The sequence below is a fragment of the Canis lupus genome, chromosome 25, assembly GCF_003254725.2.
Source record: "Canis lupus dingo isolate Sandy chromosome 25, ASM325472v2, whole genome shotgun sequence".
NCBI lineage: Eukaryota > Metazoa > Chordata > Mammalia > Carnivora > Canidae > Canis > Canis lupus.
The window spans coordinates 4,346,853-4,370,280 of record NC_064267.1 but is presented as its reverse complement, the minus strand read 5'-3'; the positions used below and the strand labels follow the sequence as shown (position 1 = coordinate 4,370,280).

Genomic DNA, 23,428 nt, shown 5'->3' with positions numbered 1-23,428 from the left:
CTGTCAAAATGAGGGATCCCTGGGTGGCTGAGCAGTTTAGCGCCACCTTCAGCCCAGGGTGTGATCCTGGAGTCCCGGGGTCGAGTCCTACATTGGGCACCCTGCATTGGAGCCTGCTTCTCCCTCTGCCTATGTCTCTGCCTCTCTCTCTATCTCTGTGTGTGTGTGTCTCATGAATAAATAAGCGAAATCTTTAAAAAAAATGTCAAAATGAGTTATGACTTTCCCGACTCCACATAACATTATACCTACCTATATTTTGAAGAAGCGGGGGGAAAAAAGCCCTTCATAAGTATCTTAGATTCCAAGCATTAGGTCTATTAATTTGATATTTTCCTTCTCATCAATACAATTAGCCTCGTCATGTGCTTCCCTGTGGTTTCTGTAATTAAGGGTCTCTGAACTAAGGCTGGATGAAACACAATCAGTGGCAGTGTGAAAAACAAGTTACAAAAATACATACCTGTGTTTAAAAATGGATTTAAATTCCAAAAGTCCCCAAATTACCATTCTCTAAAATAAGTAAAGAAGGAGTTTTTAATGGAAAAGCAACAAAGCGCTGAGGATAATAAACAAAAAAAAATGAACTTAACTAATCTCTGATACAGAAGCTTTCCATTTGAGGTCCTTAAAACAAAACATATAAATAAACTTCTAGAAATTTTGCACAGGTCAACACTACTAATTTGCTCACCAATATTGACTGCTGAGGCAGGTGCCCATACAGAAGGGCAAAGTCTCTTTGGTGATAAAGGCTTTGAGCAGTGACCTGAATGAAATGTTAGCCAAGCAAATTTCTGGAAGAAAATAATTTGTAGAAAGAGTTGCAAGTGCGAAGTGCCTGAGGTAGGCTTGTTCAAGGAACACCAAAGTGACCACTGGGATTGGCAGAGTGAGTTGTCTGAGGCAAGAGTTGTCTGAGATGATGTGAGAAAGGTTGCAAGGGTCAAGGTCATCTAAGGTCTCTCAGACCCAAGGCAAAGCCTTTGGCTTTCAATGGACAAGATGAGAGGCCACTGGAGGTCTGTAAAGGAATGACATCTGATTTAAATATTAAAAAGATCATTCTGGTTACTGTGTGGGGGAAAAAAAAAAAAAAACACAGATTGTAAGGGGCAAGGAGGGAAGCAGAGAGACTGGTTAGTAGGCTGTTGCAATAACCGAGGTGGGAAATATTGGTGACTTGGTTGAGAACAGTTACAGAGGAGATGGTGTGACGTGGTCGGGTTCCGGTAACATTTTAAAACTTGAGCAGACAGCATTTGCTCATCAATCAGATGGAGGGTCTGAGAGAAAGAGGAATCAAGGATGACTCAAAAGTTTTCTGGCTCATTCACAAAGAGGGAGGAAGAGGGCTGGTTGGGATAAACAGGAGTTCAGCTTCTGCTTTGCTTTAACCCACAACCCTCTCTATGATCCAGTGTCTTTTCACACAATTGTTAATTGGGCCTCAACCCTCTTGGCCATCTTCTTTGACCTGATACAGCAAGTCTCCCCCTCTTGTAATAATTTTGTGCCTTTCTCATTCTCCCATCATGCAAGAATATTTGCCAAACATTATTTTCAGATGTTGGTATCATATAAACATTGAGATTATTCTTTTTTATCTTGGACACCAGCCATTGAAATCACTGCCCCCATCTGAGCAACAAATTCCTATTTTCTATGCAGGTTGTGATCTGCTGAAGAGAAAGGAAAAGTCCTTTAAGCCCCTTTTGCAAGAAACTTTCTGCTCCTGCAGGAGGGTCAAGTTGAAAAGAAAAGCCCCGTAACATTTGCAGGGAAGCACTGATAAACATTCCCATACTCTTCTCTTCCCACCTCTTCATAGCTAGCTCCTTAGCCTGTTTAATCCTATTGCATCCAGAAAGTTGCTTGTCAAAATGGTGATGGTTAGTGTGAGGTGTCAAAGTAAATTAGTAAATCTTTATGAACAATAAAGATAGACATGAAAAATACTCATTTTTGGAAAAGTGATTTGGAGCTAAAGTGGATTCCTATATTTGTCACTCTCCCTTGCATTCTGGATGGGATTAAGAGGAATTACAGGTGGCTGGTATGTTGGGAATGTCACAAAATCTTGAGCATCCCTGTGAACCTGAGTACTCTTGTAAATGACATCCATTGTGTGAATCAATAGAAAAAAGACTAAAGGCTGTTGACTTAGCTATCTAAAATCAGCTGTGTGGAGGGACTCAAGAAAGAAAGGACACATTCTCTGTCTTTACAAAGCTTAACATTTCATTAGAGACTCCAGATGTAAATGGAGAAAGGCCAATTAAATGCTAGCGTTTCCTGCACCCATGGGGTGCTGGGTTTATAGATCTGCTGTTACTTTTTCAGTGATCATCTCCCTCTCTTACAAACCCCCTCCCCCTGCCTCATCTCACACACAGGGCTCCATCCATGTTATTGATTGGTGCCTGCAGCAGGCGGGAAGTCCAACAAAGCAGCCTGAAAAAGAAGTAGAGGCAGCTGCTTCCCAGTAGGATTTGGGGTGGGTGTGGGTATCCATTGACACAAAACTCATTTGCCCCCACTGGCCTCAGATGGGAACAATAATAGCATCAACAGCAATAATCATAGCAGCTAACACGTAATGGTGACTGTGTGCCAGGCCCGTTTTCTCACTGAATTTTCCCATGACCAGGCTCTATTAACTCTTCATTTTCACAAATGAGACCAGTGTAGAGGGGTAAGGCAACCTGCTGGTAGTAACCCCCTCATAAATGATGGAGGTTTGTCTGACTCCAAAGCTTTTGCACTATTGGCTTCATGTTTAACCTGGCTTCAGAGTGTCATTTGATTCCTCTTTTTTGGTCAGAAGATATACACAAAAGCATGGTCTTCAGTTGATTGGTAGAAAAAATAAAGATTCTGAGCAGTTGATATAGGGAGAGCAATATTCAGGTTTTGAGTTACCTGAAAAAAAAAACCTGGGATGCCTGGGTGGCTCAATAGGTTGAGTGTCCAGCTCATACTTTTGGCTTAGGTCATGATCTTGGGGTCATGAGTTCGAGCCCCAAGTCCAGCTCCGAGGTCAGCAGGGAGTATGCTTGAGATTCTCTCCCTCTGCACACTGCCCCCCCAGCCACTCTCTCACAAATAAATTATTTTTTTTAAAAAGCCCATACTGGGGTCAAACCCCTGTAGCATGGGTTTAAGAGAGAATTAGAGAGATTGGAGACACAAAGTATAAATCCTTTTGAAGAATTTTGCTACATAGAGGAGCATTTCTACGAAGTGGAAAGAAGTTGAAAATAAAGTAAGCTAAATGCATTACCAATAGATCTTTAACTGGTAAATAAGTGAGATTTATTTATCAAATTATATAAATAGAATGCTAATCTTATATAATGTTGATATTATATGAAACAGCTTTCCCCACAAAAAAAAATGCATCAGTGCCTTGAAGAAATTACAGTTGCATACAGCAATGTTCTAGTATTATTTGTCATGTTCCTAGATTTATTTATCTTTACATGTGTGTGTGTCTCTCTCTGTCAACGCCCCTCTTTTTGGTAAGAACATACAAGTTCTAATCTCTTAGCGAATTTCAATTATACAACACAGTGTTATCAACTATTGGTCACTATGTCAGACCTTATTCATCTTATAACTAAACGTTTGTAACCTTTTACCGACCTTTCCCCATTTCCTTATATCCTAGCCCCTGGAAACCACATTTTTACTATTTTTATGAGGTTTTTTCTCTTTTTTTATATTTCACATATATCATACAGTAGCATCTTTTTTTTGTCTGGCATATTTCACTTAGCATAATGCCCTCTAGGCTCATCCATATTGTTGCAAATGACAGGATTTCTTTTTTAAGACTAAATAATTTGGGATGCCTGGGTGTCTCAGGCAGTTAAGTATCCAACTCTTTTTTATTTAAATATTTTATTTATTTATTTATTCATGAGAGACACAGAGAAAGAGAGAGGCAGAGTGAGAAGCAGGCTCCATGCAGAGAGCCCAACGTGGGACTTGATCCCAGGTCTCCAGGATCACGCCCGGGGCTGAAGGCAGGTGCTTAACCACTGAGCCACCAGGGCTGCCCAAGTATCCAACTCTTGATTTCAGCTCAGATCTTGTGATTGTAGGATCAAGCTCCACATCAGACTCTGTGCTCAGCACAGTTCCTCTCCTTCTGCTCCTCCCTTGCCTTCTCTCCCTATCTCTCTCAAATAAATAAAATCTTTTTAAAGACTAAATATTTTATATATATATATAAATATATTAGGGTGTATATAAATATATATTTATGTATATATAAATTTATTATATATACACACACACATCTCTTCAAGATAATGATTTTGTTTCCTTTAGACACATATTCAGAAATGGGATTGCTGAATTATATAGTTCTATTCTTAAATTTTGGAAGAACCTCCATACCATTTCCCACAGTGGCTGTACCAGTTTACATTCCCACCAATAGTGCATGAGGGTTCCCTTTTCTCCACATTCTTGCCAGCATTTGCTATCTCTGGTCTTTTGATAAAGGCATCTTAACAGGTGTGAGGTGATAGCTCATTATAGTTTTGATGTGCATTTCCCTGGTGATTAGCAGTGTTGAGTGTCTTTTAGTGTATCTGTTGGCCATTTGTATGACTTCTTTGGGAAAATGTCTATTTAGATTCTTTGCCCATTTTTTAATTGTTTTTCCCCCCCTTAGTTTTTGCTATTGAGTTGTATGAGCTCTTTCTATATTTTGGATATTAGACCCTTATAGGATATGTGTTTGCAAATATTTTCTCTCATTCCATAGGCTTCCTTTTCATTTTGCTGGTTTCCTTCACTGAAGCTTTTTAGTTTTATATAGTCCCACTTGTTGATTTTTTGCTTTTGTTGCCTTTGTTTTAGGTGTCAAATCCAAAAAGTACCAGGACCAATGTCAAGGAGCTTACCACCTATGTCTTCTTCTAGGAGTTTTATGGTTTCAGTCTTTAATCCATTTTGAGTTGATTTTTGTGTATGACTTAAACTGGGATCTGTCATATTCCCAGATATAAAATCCATCAGGTTTCAGCCTGATTTCCTATCCAGGGTGCTATGAAAACCAACACAGAAAAAATATTTGGATCTGAGTAAAAACATTAAAATTTTCATTTCAAAAGTTGAGAACTCTCAGGACCAAGACCAAATGTACAGTCATAGATGAAAACCCAACCACACATAATCCTTGGTTTCAACCAAATCATTTAAAAACACTTGTTAAAAAAAATAAAAAAATAAAAATAAAAACACTTGTTACCAAGTTTTTGTCCTTTGTTTTTGTCCTTTGCCACAAGTGCTAAGCATAACAAGAATTATTGTAAACAGTAATGCAAAATGCTGGATAGTATGTTATTGTATCTCCATATGTATGTCCAGGCAATCTATAGATTTAACACTGCTTATCAATCAGTTTTTGATGAGCATTATCATCCTGTCCTTTTCCCTTGGAGCTGAAATTAGTTTGGTTTCCTGGCCTTGAGTATGTTTTTTGTGTTTGATGAACACAAAAATTTTGCTTTTAAGACACAAATTTTCAGAATACTGAAGCTTCTATTTTATTCTCAGCCATAAATCATCCTATTTTAATTTTTAAAATTACAGTTGTTTCCAAAGGCTATTTTTGTTGTGAAGGTGTTAATTATTTTCTGGGCCTAAACTGTGATAGCTGGCCTAATTATTGCAGTCCAACACTGAGCTTGGTTTATTATTGCTTTGTTTAGCTCCACTGAGGGACTGACCTGAAATGCTCTTCTTTTTAGAGCTGGAGAATAATGTGATCGGATTGTTGAAGCAGTTTCCTAACCAATCTCTCTGCTTTCATTTTCATCCTCACTCTCCAGCTCAATCTATTCTCAAGGTAGTAGCTGAATGAGACTTTTAGTGCAAAAATCATATCCTGTTGCTCCTCTCTTAAAACCTTCCAAGGGCTTTATTACATTCAGAAAATAAATCTTCAGGCCCTGCTAGGTCCTATATGATCTAGCCCCTGATACACACCACAACTTGGAATAAATCTCACAAACATAATAATGCACAAAAGAAAATATGCACAAAGAAATACATATTATTCCAAAGCAATTTTTCAAAACAGGCAAAATGATGTGCTGTGTTAAAAGTAATGATAGTTATTTTGGGAGAAGAGGGGGTGTATAGTAAGTAGAAGAGGGAATAAGTTTTCTGGGTTGTAGACTGTTCTATTTCTTAACACAGGTGTTGGTACAGGGTATGTTCACTTTATGATAATTCATTGAGTTGCATACCTACTATTAGTGCACCTTCCAGGAGGTTAATTATACTTCAGTAAAAATGTTTAGAGAGAGAGAATGAGAGGTGATGAAGAAGGCAAGCATAAAACAATTCTCTCAAGAAGCTTTAAAAGAGACTGGAGAAATGGAGTGGTAACTGGAAGGACGTGACTATGGGTGGACAGTTGGAGTGTGGGGAAGGAAGTGGAGTCAAAAGATTTTTGTTTGTTCACTTTTTAAGTAGAATCTTTGCCCTATGTGGCTTGAACTCATGTCCCTAAGATCAAGATTTGCATATTCTACCAACTAAGCCAGCCAGGTGCTCTTTGGAGTTTTTTCTTTTTAAATGGGAGATATTAAAGCATGTTTATTGTACTACGAGATCTACTCTGTATATAGGGACACTCATCCCCTCTTGACTACTAAGGACATTCCTCTAGCAATTGTCCCCTCTCCCTCTTTAATACTGGAGAGTTCCTAGGATGGGGATATAGGGAAAGGTCTAGAAAAGAGTATGGTACAAAGGATTTTGCTGATGACTGTATTCCAGAGAGTTTGGGCTCAAGGTGGGGTGGGAGATTGGGTCCAAATAGGAAATGTCAAGAGCTACAATGATGGTAGAGTAACACGAGAACCTTAAGACTTCTTCTGGTGGAGACAATTAAATAGGCATGGGACTAATTAGTCCATGTGGCCTTTGACGGGCAATTGTTTCTAATTATTGGCTCTTTGGGGATTGGTTTCACTTTTAGTGGTGGGGCAGATTGTGCTGTGATTGGAGGGAAAAAGAAAGGTGACAGCTGTCTTTATGGCCCTTATGTCACCTCTGGGGGAGATCTTGAACTTATAATGAATTCCTAGGTATGGGATTGTGGAATTAAAATACATACATTTAAAATCTTAACCAACATTGCCAAAAAGGTGATGCAAATTTAAACTCCTCTCCACATATGAGTTTTTCCCCACTCTATTGCCAACACGGAGCTAAAGTTTGTAACTTTTGCCAGATCTAGTAGTGGGACAATAGCTCATGTTTTTACTGATCAATGATTATCATAAACCTCTTCCCATACATTTGTTTTCCATATGCTTCTGCATGAAAATATTAACTTTGCCCATTTTTCTTTCTGGTTGCTTGTCTTTTCCTTATTGATTCTTTTTTAAATATTTGTTTATTTATTCATGAGAGACACAGACTGAGAGAAAGAGAGACACAGGTGGAGGGAGAAGCGGGCGCCTCTCAGGGAGCCCGATCCGGGACTCCTTCCCAGATTCCGGAATCACGACCCGAGCCAGCCGAAGGCAGGCACCCAACGGCGAAGCCACCCAGGCGTCTCTCCTTTTTGATTTAAAGAGCTCTTTTTATACTAAAGAAACAAGTCATTTGCCAGTTATATTAATTGAAAACTTCAAGTTTACAAAAACATCTGTTTTAATAATTGTTTTGGTTTTGATTTTTAATTCCTAACTCTTTAATATATTAGGAATTAATAATGTTGAATGTGGTAGGAATACAGCTTTACTGCTTCTATCTTTTCTCCCAAATAGCTATCACTGTTTCTGGAATAATCGACTTTCCCTTAACAGACTTGAAATGCTAACTTTATCCTCCCATTTTAAACATACTTACCATTCAACTCAAGAGGAGGACTCATCTGGATCCAGTCACATTCTATCAATCTAAAGACTTATCCGTCTTTCTCAGCACATCAAGTACTTGGCACTTACTTCGTATTCCTGAACTCTGTATCTGGGGTTACATTAATCTGGGCCTCTTACAGTGTTTCTGTTTCTTTCGTTTCCTACATATTGCTATTGACTGGAAATAAAACAACTAATCAGCAAATAACCAGAGTCTCCTTCCTACATCTGCTATAAAAATAGAAATTTATTACCTTATAAAATCTAATTCCTGGGAAATGGTTGATCTCTGAAAACATTGGCATTTCTTTAAAGTGCTCACATAATCTCTCTCACTCTCTTGTACTTTTCTCTGTGCACATATTCTCTTCAAGTACAGTCTTATCTTAGTGATAAGATCTAAGCTATTCAGTTTACTGGCCATTAGAAAGAATTCTATCAAAATTACTAAAATAAAACATAAATTTGTTTTGTATTTGAGTATTTGTTTTCTGGAGTGTTCATATCCCAAAATATGATTCTCAACAGCTCATAGTATTTTTTTAAATAACAAATTAATTTTTATTGGTGTTCAATTTGCCAACATACAGAATAACACCCAGTGCTCATCCCGTTAAGTGCCCCCCTCAGTACCTGTCACCCATTCACCCCCACCCCCCCTCCTCCCCTTCCACCACCCCGAGTTCGTTTCCCAGAGTTAGGAGTCTTTATGTTCTGTCTCCCTGTCCGATATTTCCTACCCATTTCTTCTCCCTTCCCTTCTATTCCCTTTCACTATTATTTATATTCCCCAAACGAATGAGAACATATAATGTTTGTCCTTCTCCGATTGACTCATTTCACTCAGCATAATACCCTCCAGTTCCATCCATGTCGAAGCAAATGGTGGGTATTTGTCGTTTCTAATGGCTGAGTAATATTCCATTGTATACATAAACCACATCTTCTTTATCCATTCATCTTTCGATGGACACCGAGGCTCCTTCCACAGTTTGGCTATCGTGGACATTGCTCATAGTATTGGATAAATGAGGCCTGGCTGGGGTTACTGGTGTATGTGTTCTCTCAATAACCCTGTATGATTACTTTCTCACGAATGAGAAAAAACACTCCAAAGGTTACACTAATAAGAGCACCCACTCCATATGCATGATGCTGAATATCCCATTCTCTAACCACTACATCTGATCCTACCCCCTACTTTATCCTTACATCTCAACACTCTGTCTAGTGCTGTGGTGCCAATTATTTTTTTTATCCATACTCCAATCCAATCATCCTCTTTACAGTGCCCTTCCCACCCTCCTTACCGAGCCAACATTCCCTGGTTCTTTTTTTCCCCCCTGAATGATATTTTTAAAAGAAAATTTGGGGGCATCTATGCGGTGCAGTCAGTTGGGCATCTGACTCTTGATTTTGGCTCAGGGGATGATGCTGGGGTCATGAGATCAAGCCATATATGGGGCTCCATGCTGGGCATGGAACCTACTTAGTATTCTTTCTTCCTCTCCCTCTGCCCCCTCCCCACACGCATGTATGTGCACTCACAGCTCATGACTAGCTAATATAACATTTTAAATTTATTTATTTAAGGTATTCCCCCTCAGAAATTAAGCTTCATGTGGAGGGTACTCAATAAGTATTTCTTGGCTAAAGATATCACACAGATACATTTTCATAACCATGCAAAGATATAATTATAATAGTTTGTAAAGAAAACTTAAAACTGAAGAAAAAATAAATCTCTGTCATTGGGAAACTATATTTTGAGATATTCTTAAAATAGAACACAGCTATTTAAAAGAATGAAGTCTTGACATAACAGTATGGAAAATGCCCATAAACAAGGAGGGGAAAAAATGAATGCAGAACAATACTATATGATTCTAATTTTGTTTGAAATCTAAATGTCTCTCCACATGCATAATTCATATGTTTTTGTGTGCATAAAAGAAAATCTAGAAGGAAACATACCAATCTGTTAAGAATGGTTACCTCCAGAGAGAACGGGATTTCAGAAGAAAGAGATTTTTACTCTGTTATACAATGTTGTTTGAATTTTATAAACCTAAGTTAGGTTTATAAAACAAATGAGTCTTTGAAAAGATCAAAATGGTACCAATGATTAGTGTTGTTTGATGGTGTCTGTGGGTCTAAATAAATAAAGGCAAGAAAGCAGAAATTATGAGGGGAAATGACCAGTGGGATACTGCATACTTTCAGCAAAGAAGGGACAGAGCAAAGCTTATCCAAAAATAAAGAGTAAAAAAGTATAATCAGCAATTATTTATTGAGCTCCTACTATGGGAAAGGTGCTATCTTCAATGAGGATATATTATGTGCATTTTCTCTAATCCTGGGAACAAACTTGCAAGTTAGGTATTAGTGCCTTAGATGATAAGAATGAGGCTCAGAGAAACTGAGTACTCATGAACCCTGAATAAAGAGAGAAGCAATGGAACTGGGGATCAAATATGCCATGCTGCCTCTCACATAAATGAGCCCCTAAAGCTGGCCTATGATGGTGCAAAAGAAACCCTAGACATGGAGATTAATAACTCAGGAGTATGGGGAAAAAAAAAACCCAGGAGTAGGCTCCTTATTAACCTTAGAGTCAGGTGGAGAATCCAAATTGCTTATTCCCTCCCTGCTACAAAAATGCTTCAGCCTGACTCTGGTGGGAGGTGTGGAAAGTGGTGGGGGATGGGGATGAGGGTACCAAATATAAGTGTTGTTCTGCTTTCTGGCTAGTCACAGAGGAAGGGAGACAGCTTCTGAAAGAAACCCTCACTGTTTAGGGTCCTACAAAGCTGTAAGAGTGGCATGAAATGATATTGAGAATTGTGATTCTTTTTCCTCCTGTGTAGAGTGTCCTCATGAGCAGAGAGGCTGTAGGAAGGGAAGCAAAAACTCTTCAGCAAAATAATAGCAACTACTACTTAGGGAGGATCTACTGCATGCCAAGAACTTTATAAGTATGATCTTCAGTTCTCAGAGCCTGATCAGCTAAGTGAATATTGTCACCCCTGTTTCATAGAAGAGGAAACAGGTGTAACTAAGTAAATAATTAGCTCAAATTTATGCTGCTAATAAGTGGTGGAACTAGGCTTCAATCAAGCCACTCTGACCTCTAACCTCATGATTTTCCCAAGACTACTCTGGGAAGCTTAGGGGCTCATGTGTAAGGCAGTCACCCACTGCTGAACAGAAAAGAGCATTAGGCATTGCTGACAAAGAGTTAAGGGCCAGGGAATGTAATAGAGCAAGTCGTATTAGGGACATACTGTGGGAAGCCTAGACTGGCCATAGAAGGAACACAATCACCAATGGGTTTGCTTTGCCTTTAAGGGGTAGCAGGATACATGTGTAGACAGTGAAAAATAATTTTCAGTTGGAAGCCTGCTGTGACTAGCTTGCTTGCCAATGGGATCTGATTAGTATTCTTGAGCTTCCATTAGCATTTGAAGAAAATACCCAAATGACACAAAGCCAATTCTAGTGGCTGAGATTTAATATTTTAACTCAATTTCTCTAATGCAGCTAACCTGGCTAGGTACTCTCTTTTTGCAAACTATTTTGAGCCTCAACAAGCAAACCACTCATACAGGCACCTTCAAGTTCACCTCCACCAAACAATGCCAGAGGATGTGCCTTTTTGTAGAGTGAATTTACATCATTTGCTGAAAAGCTGGAGAACTGGGAGTATTTTTCCCAGCCATAGCTGGACCAGAGCCAAGGTTGTAAGTACAAACCCTTCAACAAGATCTCCCTGTAACTGCCCCTTGGACTGACACAATGCCACCCTGGGAGCAGCATTTTATTGCATCCTTTGTTGTAGGTTTTCCATTTTAGGGAGAATTGATAGTGATACTAAGTACAAACACACTCTCTGCCAGTCAGGGTCTGTGGCTAGGTTTTTAAAAAGGAGCTGGGAAGTCTTGTGGCCAGTAATAATATTTATATTGAAACTCAGCTCTTGCTACAGAGAGTGAGGGCAATAATGGTCAAGAAAGGAATCCCCTTCTCCATATACAATTCTTTTCACATGATGGGATCCCTGGGTGGCGCAGCGGTTTAGCACCTGCCTTTTGCCCAGGGCACGATCTTGGAGACTCGGGATCGAATCCCACGTCGGGCTCCCGGTGCATGGAGCCTGCTTCTCCCTCTGCCTATGTCTCTGCCTCTCTCTCTCTCTCTGTGTGACTATCATAAATTAAAAAAAAAAAAATTCTTTTCACATGACTCAAAGTAAGGGAGTATTTTGAGCTCAGAGCAAACCCTGCAGTCATTTCTCAGTTACTTAAGATTAGGATTAACCCTTTATAACGGCTTTTTTTAATGCCAAGATAATCCATTCATATTCAAATTTTTCAAACATTTTTTACTTCTAAAGAAAAAGAAATAACTTAATTGGTATCTCGCTCCTTAACCCTTCCTTTGTTTTTATTTTTTTAATTTTTATTTATTTATGGTAGTCACACAGAGAAAGAGAGAGAGAGAGAGAGAGAGGCAGAGACACAGGCAGAGGGAGAAGCAGGCTCCATGCATCAGGAGCCCGACGTGGGATTCGATCCCGGGTCTCCAGGATCGCGCCCTGGGCCAAAGGCAGGCGCCAAACCGCTGCGCCACCCAGGGATCCCCCTTCCTTTGACTCTATCGAAAACTTAGAGGCATTTTTGTCCAGGTCTGGACTCACTAACCTTATAAAAGAATTGAACTTCCTATTATTCTGGGAAAAAGTCTGGAGTGTTTTTTTAGCAAGATATTTAAAGTAATTATTTTGCCAATTATATGTCATAAAAGAGTAAGGTTTAGAGTGCTCCACAAGGAGAGAAAACCAATGTTTCAATCACACTGGCCTTCTTTTTTGATTATAGTAAATAAAATTTAAAATATTTTTAAAAAGCCAAAAAAACACCCCAAAATATTTTTTTCCAAAAATATTTTTAAAAAATAATATTCCCTTCTGAAAGGGAATTAAATCCTACAAGTCTTTTTATCCTTCAATGCTTTATAAACAACAGGTTTAAGAGTATTAGAATACCACAACATGAGAAAAGCAGTATGAGACCAAAGCAGTAGGGGGGAAAATCAATGTTTATTCTTGTTTCTGTGTACCTACCCTAACATGCACATGGCTATGGGAAAGATTTCCTATTTTCTAGTAGCTTGTAGTCCAAAACTGAGCTCAACTTCAGGTCTGTGGAGGGAAATAACTGGCAAGGACTTTTCACAGTGCTTGCAGTACTGAGACCTATTGTTGGGGTTTAAAAGTGGCATGGGGTCTTACAAGGCCTAAGCCTTAGAATTTTTAAAGATTTTGGCTGTTATTTTGAAAGACACAAGAAAACAGCCTGAGACAAGATGAAAGGAGACAGAATTCAGTGTTTGATAAAACACACCCCTTCCCAACACCCTCACATTAGCCTTAATACTATTTGGAGAAGAAATAAGTGGAAAGGAATATACGTTTGCAGGGACTTCTTAGGATATATGGTTCAGCAGACTTTTCAGAACAAGTTTATCTATGTATTTTTGAAGTCTGTTTCCCTGAAGTTTCTCCCAGCAGTGCTCAAGCCCACCTTGTTTATTTTTATTTTTTTTTAAATATTTATTTATTTTATAGAGAGAGAGGCAGAGACACAGGAGGAGGGAGAAACAGGCTCCATGCCGGGAGCCCGACGTGGGACTCGATCTCGGGACTCCAGGATCGCGCCCTGGGCCAAAGGCCGGCGCTAAACCGCTGAGCCACCCAGGGATCCCCAAGCCCACCTTGTTTATAATCTGACTTTGAGAAATCTTTGCTTCCAGGAAAATATGAAAAAAACCTTTTTTTTCTGGAGTCTGATGAGTTAAATTCAGCAGCATACACATAAGTAATGTGGTCATGTGTGTGTGTCTTCCTGTTTTTTGTTTTCAGAAAGAACATTATTCTGAGATGTAAAAAGAATCTTGAAAAATACAGAGATAAGAAGTTTCACTGTCTTCCATAAGAGTGTCATATTTCCACAGTGATGAAACAAGCTCTTGATACCCGATTAACCAAGGTGATCTGTTGGCTTCCTGTTTTCTTATCCCATGTAACAGGCAGAAGGAAAGGGGAAAATCAATAGTGTGCCCAAGAGTTGCACAGAAAATTGACAGGTTCTGGCCTCAAGATTTTGTTATGTCAATGTCGAGTATTCAAAGAAATGACGTTTTCCAATGTTCATTGTTTTGCAAAAGTGGTGTTCTACTTTTAACAGTACCTTTAGAGTAATTTTATAAAACATGAAAGATTTAATAATAATGAGAAAGCACCTGCCTTCACATAAGCAGTTTCCATTGCCATTAATATGAACTAAAGGGATCAAAACCCTACCCTCCTTTTTTGGGTTTTTACTCTTTTTAGTCATGCTTTAAAAACCCTCTGGTCTACTCTCGAACCTTTGAGTTTTCCCACAACTATACTTAGGGCATAAAAATGTTTTTACTTAATTCTCTTTCTGACCGACCAAAGCAATTTCTGAAACCCGCTTCCTCAGCAAAATCTTTCTCAATCACCTAGTCTAGAAGTAATTATCCTCTCAGTGCTGACTTGTCCAGTTCAGAAGAGCTATTCTCCTTGTGCTTCACCTCTTGACATCTGCCCTTAACATGCATGTGATAAATCTAACAGTGGCTCCCAGACCTGGCTGCCTAATCATTCTATGCAGGGTACCAGGCCCCATTCTAGAAATATGGTATCAGAATCTCTGGGATAGGAGTTCTGTTATATATAGTTTTCATAAATCCACAAGTGTGTATGACGCACTGCCAGGTTTGGAAGTCAGTGATGTACGGTTTTACTCTCTGTTTTCATGTCCTCTAAGGCATCTGCATCCATTTATATGCATTGGTTTTTGTTTTGTTTTGAGAAAGTATGCATTAGTGGTAGTGGGGGGGGGGTGCAATCAGAGGGAGAGAGAGAATCCCAAGTAAGCTCCCTGACGAATGCAGAGCCCAGTATGAGATTCAATCTCACCATCCTGAGATCATGACCTGAGCTGAAATCAAGTCGATGCTTAACCAACTAAGCTACCCGGGCGCCTCTATATGCACTGGGTTTTTAAGTAGGATAATCAGATACCTGCAACATATCTGGCCATGTTAAAATGTGGATTCCCAAGTATTAGCCCAGCCAAGTCTACCAATTTGACCCTGTAGGGTATGGCCTGGGAATCTGTATTTTAACAGGCTGCCCCCATCTCTTCCCCAAAGTGATTTCCCTATATAGGAGTCACACTAGAACACCTACACAGACTAGGCAAGTCACTTCAATAAGTGAGGCAAGTTAGATGGGAGGTGACCAAAGTGAAACTGATGCCCCATAAAGAGGGGTAGGCACTGCTTGCCTCAGCAGTTTGTTACTATTTTGTCACATTAGAAATAGAACCAGTACTGCCTAAGTTTTTAATTTTTCAGAAACTAGAGATTCAGAGAAACTTCCCACAATTCAAAAAGCAACCAGCAAACAAATACAGTTGCCACTGGCAAGTTGTACTCTTTGCCTTTGAGGGTTTTACCAAAATATCTCGAACCTCTGGTAATTTACAATGTCATGAGACACTATGAGCCTGCCCAAGTGACTCCTTATGATGAATTATACTAGAATTGCAGGGTTAGAAGGCCCTTATGAATCATCTGGGCCAATCTACCATCTAATGTTTGATCTAAGTAAGCACCCAACTTTAACATTCCCTCTACCCCAGGGTGATGACTCCCCAAACCATATTACCTCTCATCCAGATCTCCCACCTGTGCTACACAAATCTGAATGCCTCTTGGATATCCTATACACAGCATGTCCCCACATAAAACTGTCATCTTCCAGTACCAGACCTCCAAATGCTCTTTCCCTGTGTTCCCTTAGTGGTCATTTAATACTATCTGTCCAGCTACCAAAGCCAGAAACCCATGTGTTTGTTAGCTTTACTTCTTCACAATCCCCATACTGAATCATCTACTAAGTCTTGCTAACTCTGTCCCCTTAACATTAGCCAGATTTATCTACTTCTCTTCATTCCCACTGCCAATGACTTATTTCTGGCTATCTCTTGCCTGGATTACCAAAATAGCTACCTCCTTTCCCTAATTGGTTTTAGCCCCCTTCAATTCATTTTGCCTTTAATTCACTGGAAACCAGAGTGGTGATCCTAAAATGCAAATCTGACTACATCAATATTATGACAGCAATGAGCACCATGATAAGTTCAATCAAGGCAATATCACATGGCCCTTGGCTGTCTCTTTGCTCCAGTCTTTCTCCATCCCACACCTGAACTCCATGAATAGCTCTGTGGAATTTCCTTTACTCCCCCATTTGTTCTATGCAGTCCTTTCCTTGGTACCTTTGCAAATGCAGTTCTCACTGCCTGAAAACTCATCTTCCTCACTGGTCCCCACATCTCCACCATCTGGCTACAGCTATGCCTCTGGATTCTTAAAATCTCAGCTTAATTATTATCACCACGATTATCACATACAGGTATTGAATGCTTTGTATGTTCCAGGGCACATTTTAGGGGTTTCTACACACATCTCACTTAACCTTCATAACATTAGGAGGCAAGTACTTTTTCACTAATTTCAGAGATGAGGTTATCTGAGATGCCACTATCCTTGAAAGCCTCCTGTGAGTTTCCTGAATAGATGCATGATGCTTCTAGGACCCCAGTAGTACTCATATTCTCCCCTGTCACAGCATTCACCAAACTCCACCATAAATATGTTTTACCTGTCTCTTCCAGTAGACTCCATGCTCCTGGATATAGAAGGTAAAAAAGACTATGCCTCATTTATAGTTGTATCTCCAGCATTTAAGACAGTACCTCTCAAAGAAATAATTGCTGAACAAATTAATAAGTGACCGAATAATTCTTGAATTATTCAATATTTGAGTGTTCTCCTTTAAACATACGAAAGTTGTGTTTATAAACATTACCAATTACTGTCATTTCTGCCATGCTGGGAGACCATCTAATTCATATATTTGAAGAGAGGGGAAGGAAATACGTCTAATCAGATTGATAAACCATTAATGAAAACTATACTGATGGCTACACATTAACTTTCATTCTTCCATCTATCTTTACTTCACATGGGTTCCTAAGTACTTGACTATGTCTCTTGCTTTCCTCTATCATAGTCATTACTCAAACTCACACCCTACACCTCTTGGCTCCACATCCAAGCACCTGTGCATCCGTCCATTCATCCAACCAGCAAGATGGCTGATGTTGAAAATATAGAAGTGATCAAGACTAAAACCTTAGTCTTTCTCTTGGGAAAAAGTCTAATAATTTCTCTGGCCACAGGAAGGGCTCAATAAATGTTTGTTTCCACCCTTACTCCTTGTTCAGACAGGGCCAGTGTCTGCTGTATCACCAGTGTGAAGCCTGCAAGCTGTCACTTTTTCTAGGCAAACTTCTTGCACCTTTTTCATTGCAAAAGTAGTACTTCAACTGTCTCATGACCAGCCAACTTGATTCTACAAGGGAAAGTCCTGCTTTTTTTTTTTTTTTTTTTAATGGGCTAAAGCCCAACTGTTTCTTTTTCCTTGGCTGAGAGTTGAACTTACTTGGAAGAGCATAATTTAGAAACAAACTTGGACACCTGCATGAAGTTCAGGATCATGGGAAGCAGCACTGGAAAAAACAGAGCTTTAACAATCAATCTAGTAGCCTTGCTCTTCATATTGAAAGGAAAAGGGGGTCTGAGAACAGCAAGGAGCCAGGACTCTTGAGGTCTTCTGCTGACTTCCCAGCCACAGGCTGTCTCTCATGATCCACATGTGCACCTAAGGAAATTCTGATGCAAAGTAAAAGTCCCAGTAACAACAAAGACCAGTTGTGAACATAGGAAGTGGTCTCAAGTGCCCAAAATACCTCAACAGGTTTTCTTACAATGTCTAAGCAATCACTCCTAAAAACAAGCATATAAACAGTCAAGCACACATTTGTAATAATAAGCATAGAATCTTAATTGGAAACTTTTAGTTCCTTTATAAAGTTTGTCAAACATCTACAGGTTCCATCATCATGGCATCCTCAAAGAAAAATTATACAATTTAACATAAAAATTAGGCTATGCCTAATCTTACTTTTCAAAAAGTAAAATTAAATTCCCTACATTGTACTACTAAAAGAGGGAACACATATTTATTAAACAAAACAAAGATAGATTACCATTTTCAGGGTCAAAACTGAATATTTTCTTTAACAATAAAACTTATATAATGCATAAGAACATTTCAGTGAAATATAAAACAAATATTTTTCTCCCCTAACTTTCGGCAGTCTTTTCTAATACCAGTAGGGAGGAGAAGGTAAAAAACAAAGAAAGATCTATTAGGCTGTAAATGAAGATCCAGAAAGAAAAATCTACCTATTAGCTATCATTTCACTCAAGGGATTATCAAATGCAAAAACAAACACATTAATTTATTCATTAGGAGTCAAGTAAGGAGATAAACACCTCTCTCAAACTAAGATATCTTAGTTTGAATAGTGAATAACAAAGGAAGCTCTCTAAAATGTCAAATCTAGAAAGATACCACCTAGAAATGAGAGACAGTAATTCACAGTGATACTAAAAATAAGAATCAGATTGCAACATCTACACTCATGCTGGAGCATCAAAGTACCTCTCTAATCTGGACCTTCCTTATAGTGGATCATAAATTGTGGAATCTTTTTTGAAAAAAAAAAAAAAGTCCAGGTCACCAGGCCATTTGTTTTTGTGGTGCTCTGGCTGGGGGAGATACAAGTATATATGAAGATAAGTGAAAGCGGATGGCTAGCACTTTTGCTATCTATCTGCAGAAGCTTTTAGCACATTTATCAGAAGCCACAGAGTGCAAACTCTTTTGATATTAGGTCTCTGGGTGTAGCTTTCAAGATCAGTCTTTTCCATTCTTCCTGTATTGTCAAACTGCAACCAACAGGTGGTCTAGAGTGTGAATTTCAAACATGTGCTATTAATATGCCCAAAACTGTTGCTGCAAAGGGGAAAGAAAATCACATTAATTGAATCCTGGCCTGTTCTTACTCATAATGTCACAAATATAGTTTCTATGTCCTAAAGCAATATGAAATGATTTATAAAATCATGTGGAATCTTCAGGTGAATAAGTCCATTAAAATATGTATTTTCATTATTATTAAAAGTAACTGTTGTCTTACAACAATTCTCCAACAAAAAAACTACACACAGAAGTATAGGTCTACACTTGAAAAAAAGTTTCAATCTTTTTCATTTACCCTGGTTTTACTGTTGGTATACTGATGATCATTAGCAACAGTATTATAAATGTAGATAATTTATATTTCAAAATTTCTTTGTAATTATCTTTAAAATATTTTTCTCATAAATGTTTTTTGGGAAGGTCATTATTATTCCCATTTTAAAGATGTCGTATGGAAAATAATAATAGCACCTACCTCAAAGGATTGTTTCAAGGATTCATTAGATCATCCACATTAAGTACACATAGCATTTAGCACATTACTTATTGAGTGCTCAAAACATGTTAGCTATTATTAATATGCAAAAGTATTAGTAACTATATTATGGTTATCAGAAGTCTATTTAAAAAGGCCAGGCTGGTTTGGATCTTCTCCTAAAATGGGATAATTCTTCCAAAAAATAAAGATACCATTGTTTATATAACAAGGATTTAAATAAAAACTTGAAACATTTTTTTAAAAAAATAACATTGTTTATATGTACCTATTCATCTGCCTAGAATCCTTTTGCCCTCCTTACTCCCAATAGCTCTACTTGGCTAATTCTTATTCTTCAGATCTCAGCTTAGATAGTATATTTCTAGATTATACTACATATACTAGAGTGCTCCTTCTACATGCCCCAGGGGGCATCACAATTGCTTGCTTCTATGTCTGCATCCCTATCACACTAAGGCAGGGATCACATCTTTCTATACACTATATTCTTGGTGCTTACCACAATGCTAGAACAGAATGGATGCTCCATAAATATCTGTGATACGAGGACATCTAGAATCTGAAATCAGCCCAATTCATGTTGGAAGATCAGATTTTCATTTAGTATGATTGACTACTCCCAGCCAAAGAGATAAAGAAGCAGCCAGTTAGGGGGCCAGTTGAGGGGGAGGCTGGTGAAATGGGATGTGGCATCATAGAAGCAGAGGGGCTGGAGGGGCTCTGGAGGAAATCAGGTCCCACTTGGCCACTAATGGTCACACTTAGCAGTGCCACATCCAGATTTACTAATTCTGGATATCTAAATACCAGCCCTGCAGTATGGGGAGTGAGAGCCTGCATTAAATGCATCTGGTCCCAATCTAAAAGACTTCTGATCAGACTACTAACAATGAAATGCAAGCTAGAGGACCCTAATGGCTGGAATGAAAGAATCCAATCTGATTGAAGATCCCAGAGGACTTACCAGACAGTTGGGATGTGTTGTGCACGTCTGGCCCAGCACAGAATTGCAGTGCTGAGGAAGAAACTTTGAGACTTTAGGAACAGCTGATGGAAAATGAACTGAAATGTTCTGATTTGTTATGGCAGCTGCATCATAGGAAGGGATGACTTTAGAATAGTATCTGACAGCATGGAAAGAATTAAGAGAGAGAGCTTTGCTGGGAATTCGAGTTTTATACATATCACCAATTGCATTCTCTGAAGTAGAGCTGGACTGACCTTTAAGAAAATAGAAAACAAATACCCATCAGTATTCACAACTCTGTAACTTGGAATTACTGTATTGAAATCAATTGTCCTCGATTTCATTTCCTCATGTTATAAATTTATACTACTCATATATTCCAATGCTGATGGAAAAATAGTCAACTTTTTAGCAGTGGCAGCTAGTGCAACACACATACTATAAATCAGTGTTACTATGTCATCAAAAGACAGAGTTTATTTTATTTTTTTAAATATTTATTTATTTATTTATTTATTTATTTATTTATTTATTTGAGATAAAGAGAGAGAGAGAGGCAGAGACATAGGCAGAGGGAGAAGCAGGCTCCCTGCAGGGAGCCTGATGCACGACTCAATCCCAGGACCCTGGGATCATGACCTGAGCCAAAGGCAGATGCTCATCCACTGAGCCACCCAGGTGCCCCAAAAGACAGAGTCTAGAGAAGCATCAGATATCTGTGCCTGTGTGTGTATGTATGTGTGTGTGGCTTTCACCATAATGAAAATTGTGGCTATCCCTATGACCCCTACAAAGCAAGGAAGAATGTTGGAAAATAGAACTCTAGTCAGTCACAAAGTTTGGCTGATTTTCTTTCAACGAAGTGGGTTGTATAATTATATATCTATATTCTATACGGTAACTACAATGCATGAAAAGATTTAAAAATATGTTATGAATGTTACCAATCTGAATCTGAAGTAACACTGTGAATACCTACTTATTTTCTTTTGGATATTAATAATAATGAAAGTAAAGACATTTTTGTCTATTTTACATACAAATGTATCTAGCATATTTGTGAAAAATCATTTTGGCAAATATGTACAGAGATTTATGGAAAAAAACAGGTAAGGGAACCTAATAAAATCTAAACACTGAATTAGATCAGTGCTTCTGTGTTACAAGTCAGACATTAACAGACACCTGGTGACATCACGAGGTCATTTCACTTATCCAGCCTTCAATTTACTGACCTAGGTGGTAAAAGTGACTTTGGAAGACTTAACTGATTTTAACTGTTCCAGGACTCTTTCAAAAACAATTTGGCAACCTGCATTATGAGCTATATTATGTGCTGACATTCTGGAACTCATTCCTTACACACTTTCAGGTATCTAGCCCAAGGAAAAGTCCAAAATATAGAAAAATCTATGTATAGGGAAATATCTCCTATATTATAGATAGAATCACTCTCCCCACAAAACTACAAACACTAAAAGTAGCAACTGGAAGATCATTAAGAAGACTTTTCTAGAATTTATTTGATAAACCACTAAATTAATTAAAATGGTGATAAGGGCTACAAAATAAAAAATTAAAGTATATATAACATGATGTTAAGTACAAGAAGAAGGCAATAAAGTCGGGATGTCCAATGTGAGTACTATTGTAGAAAAATATACCCAGAAAAAGACTTGAAGGAAATATATTAAAAATGAACAGTGATAGCTGGGCTCATGAAGGACTAATATTGCTTTCCAAATAGAAAACCATGTATAAATAAAATTCAAATTGGAGGGTCTGACTCAACGACCTTCAAGGTCTTCTCCAAGTTGAACATGGCGTAAAGTCTATGGTCCTAGCATATCTGTGTCTTCATGGGAGCAGCTGCTTTAGGTGATGAAAACTGAGAGACGCTGGGGCACAGAGAGGCCTGAACTTAGCACCAGGAAAACAGTGCTTCAGAGTTTCTGCAGAACATAAATAGTGAGAACGCAGAAGTAAGCACTGGATGTCCAAGAGGTAACACTGACAGGCATATGCCTGGGGCCTGACCTCTTGCTAATTTAATCCAAGGTGACATAATCATTCTGGGTGATATTCAGCCACCACTCCTTGAAGTAGATTAATCATGGCTCATGGCTACTTTTTCCTTTCTTCTTCTCCCTTCTCCCCTAAGTCAGGAAAGAAGTCTAAATTAACTAATAAAACACCCTGAAGCTTAATTTGATTTTAGAACAAGGAGAGCTATATTCTATTTTTGGTCTCTTTCTCTTTTGACTTTAGTCAGCATCCCTAGTAACATCATTTGTTCCTATGGCTTTGACTACGTCCACATATCATGCACAGTGCCTCTACTATAGCATTCAAAGTACCACAGGAATCATATTTGCTTTTGTAACTTTCTCTGCTACTAATTTGCCAGCTTCGTAAGAACAAGGAAGCATCTTTATCCTCGTGCCCCCATTTTTCAAGGAGGGACATTTAAGCTGAGAACTAAGGGAGTTCCCCAGGCACAGCATGGAAAGAACATTCCCAGATAAGGGGAGGTGAAGTAAACAAGTGGAATCCTTTCAAAGAAGTCAGCACAAGAGTGACCTCAGACCTGGGCACGGAAGACAGATGTAAGCGTGTCCTGTCACCTAGCAACCAACATGAAGATTAGCAGCTTGGTACCTTACTGGGCTCTCAGTGAAGAATAACCTTCAGAATAGAAAAGTCACAAGCTGGTAGCAGTGTTCTTTTACTCTGGCTCTGCATTTTTCTATCTTCTTATTTCTACAAGTACATGGGCATGCCTCCCAGTTGGTAAATACTTGTTCCACAAGGAATATGCATATAGGGAAGGTTTCTTGAGTACAGACTGTATGCTAGTCATTGCTCTAGGTAGAAGAAATACAGCAATGAACAGAACAGGCAAAAAAAAAAATTTCCCTGTCTTCACAGAATTGTTATTCCAATGGGAGAAGACAGGCAATAAGAAATATCCAAGTGGGACACCTGGGTGGCTCAGTGGTTAAGCATCTGCCTTTGGCTCAGGGTGTGATCCTGGGATCTGGGATTGAGCCCCGCATGGGGCTCCTTGTAGGGAGCCTGATTCCCGC

General features: G+C 38.7%; 1 protein-coding gene across 4 annotated transcripts in view; it reads right to left on the bottom strand.

The window, feature by feature from the left end:
- SOHLH2 (spermatogenesis and oogenesis specific basic helix-loop-helix 2) overlaps window positions 1–23,428 on the bottom strand; it is a 73,790-nt gene that overhangs the window by 4,455 nt on the left and 45,907 nt on the right. For 2 of the 4 annotated variants that reach the window (XM_025462490.3, XM_049100838.1), the window contains exons 10-11: window positions 20,340–20,596; window positions 17,891–18,909 (exon numbers count right to left, since the gene is read on the bottom strand). The exons of 1 other annotated variant lie outside the window; for it this stretch is intronic. In XM_025462490.3, coding sequence (XP_025318275.1) covers window positions 18,889–18,909; window positions 20,340–20,596 — 278 coding nt within the window. In that variant the 3' untranslated portion in view covers window positions 17,891–18,888. Of the gene's footprint in view, window positions 1–17,890; window positions 18,910–20,339; window positions 20,597–23,428 lie in introns of those variants that run through there. One more of the 4 variants, XM_035717720.2, reaches the window with a different exon arrangement.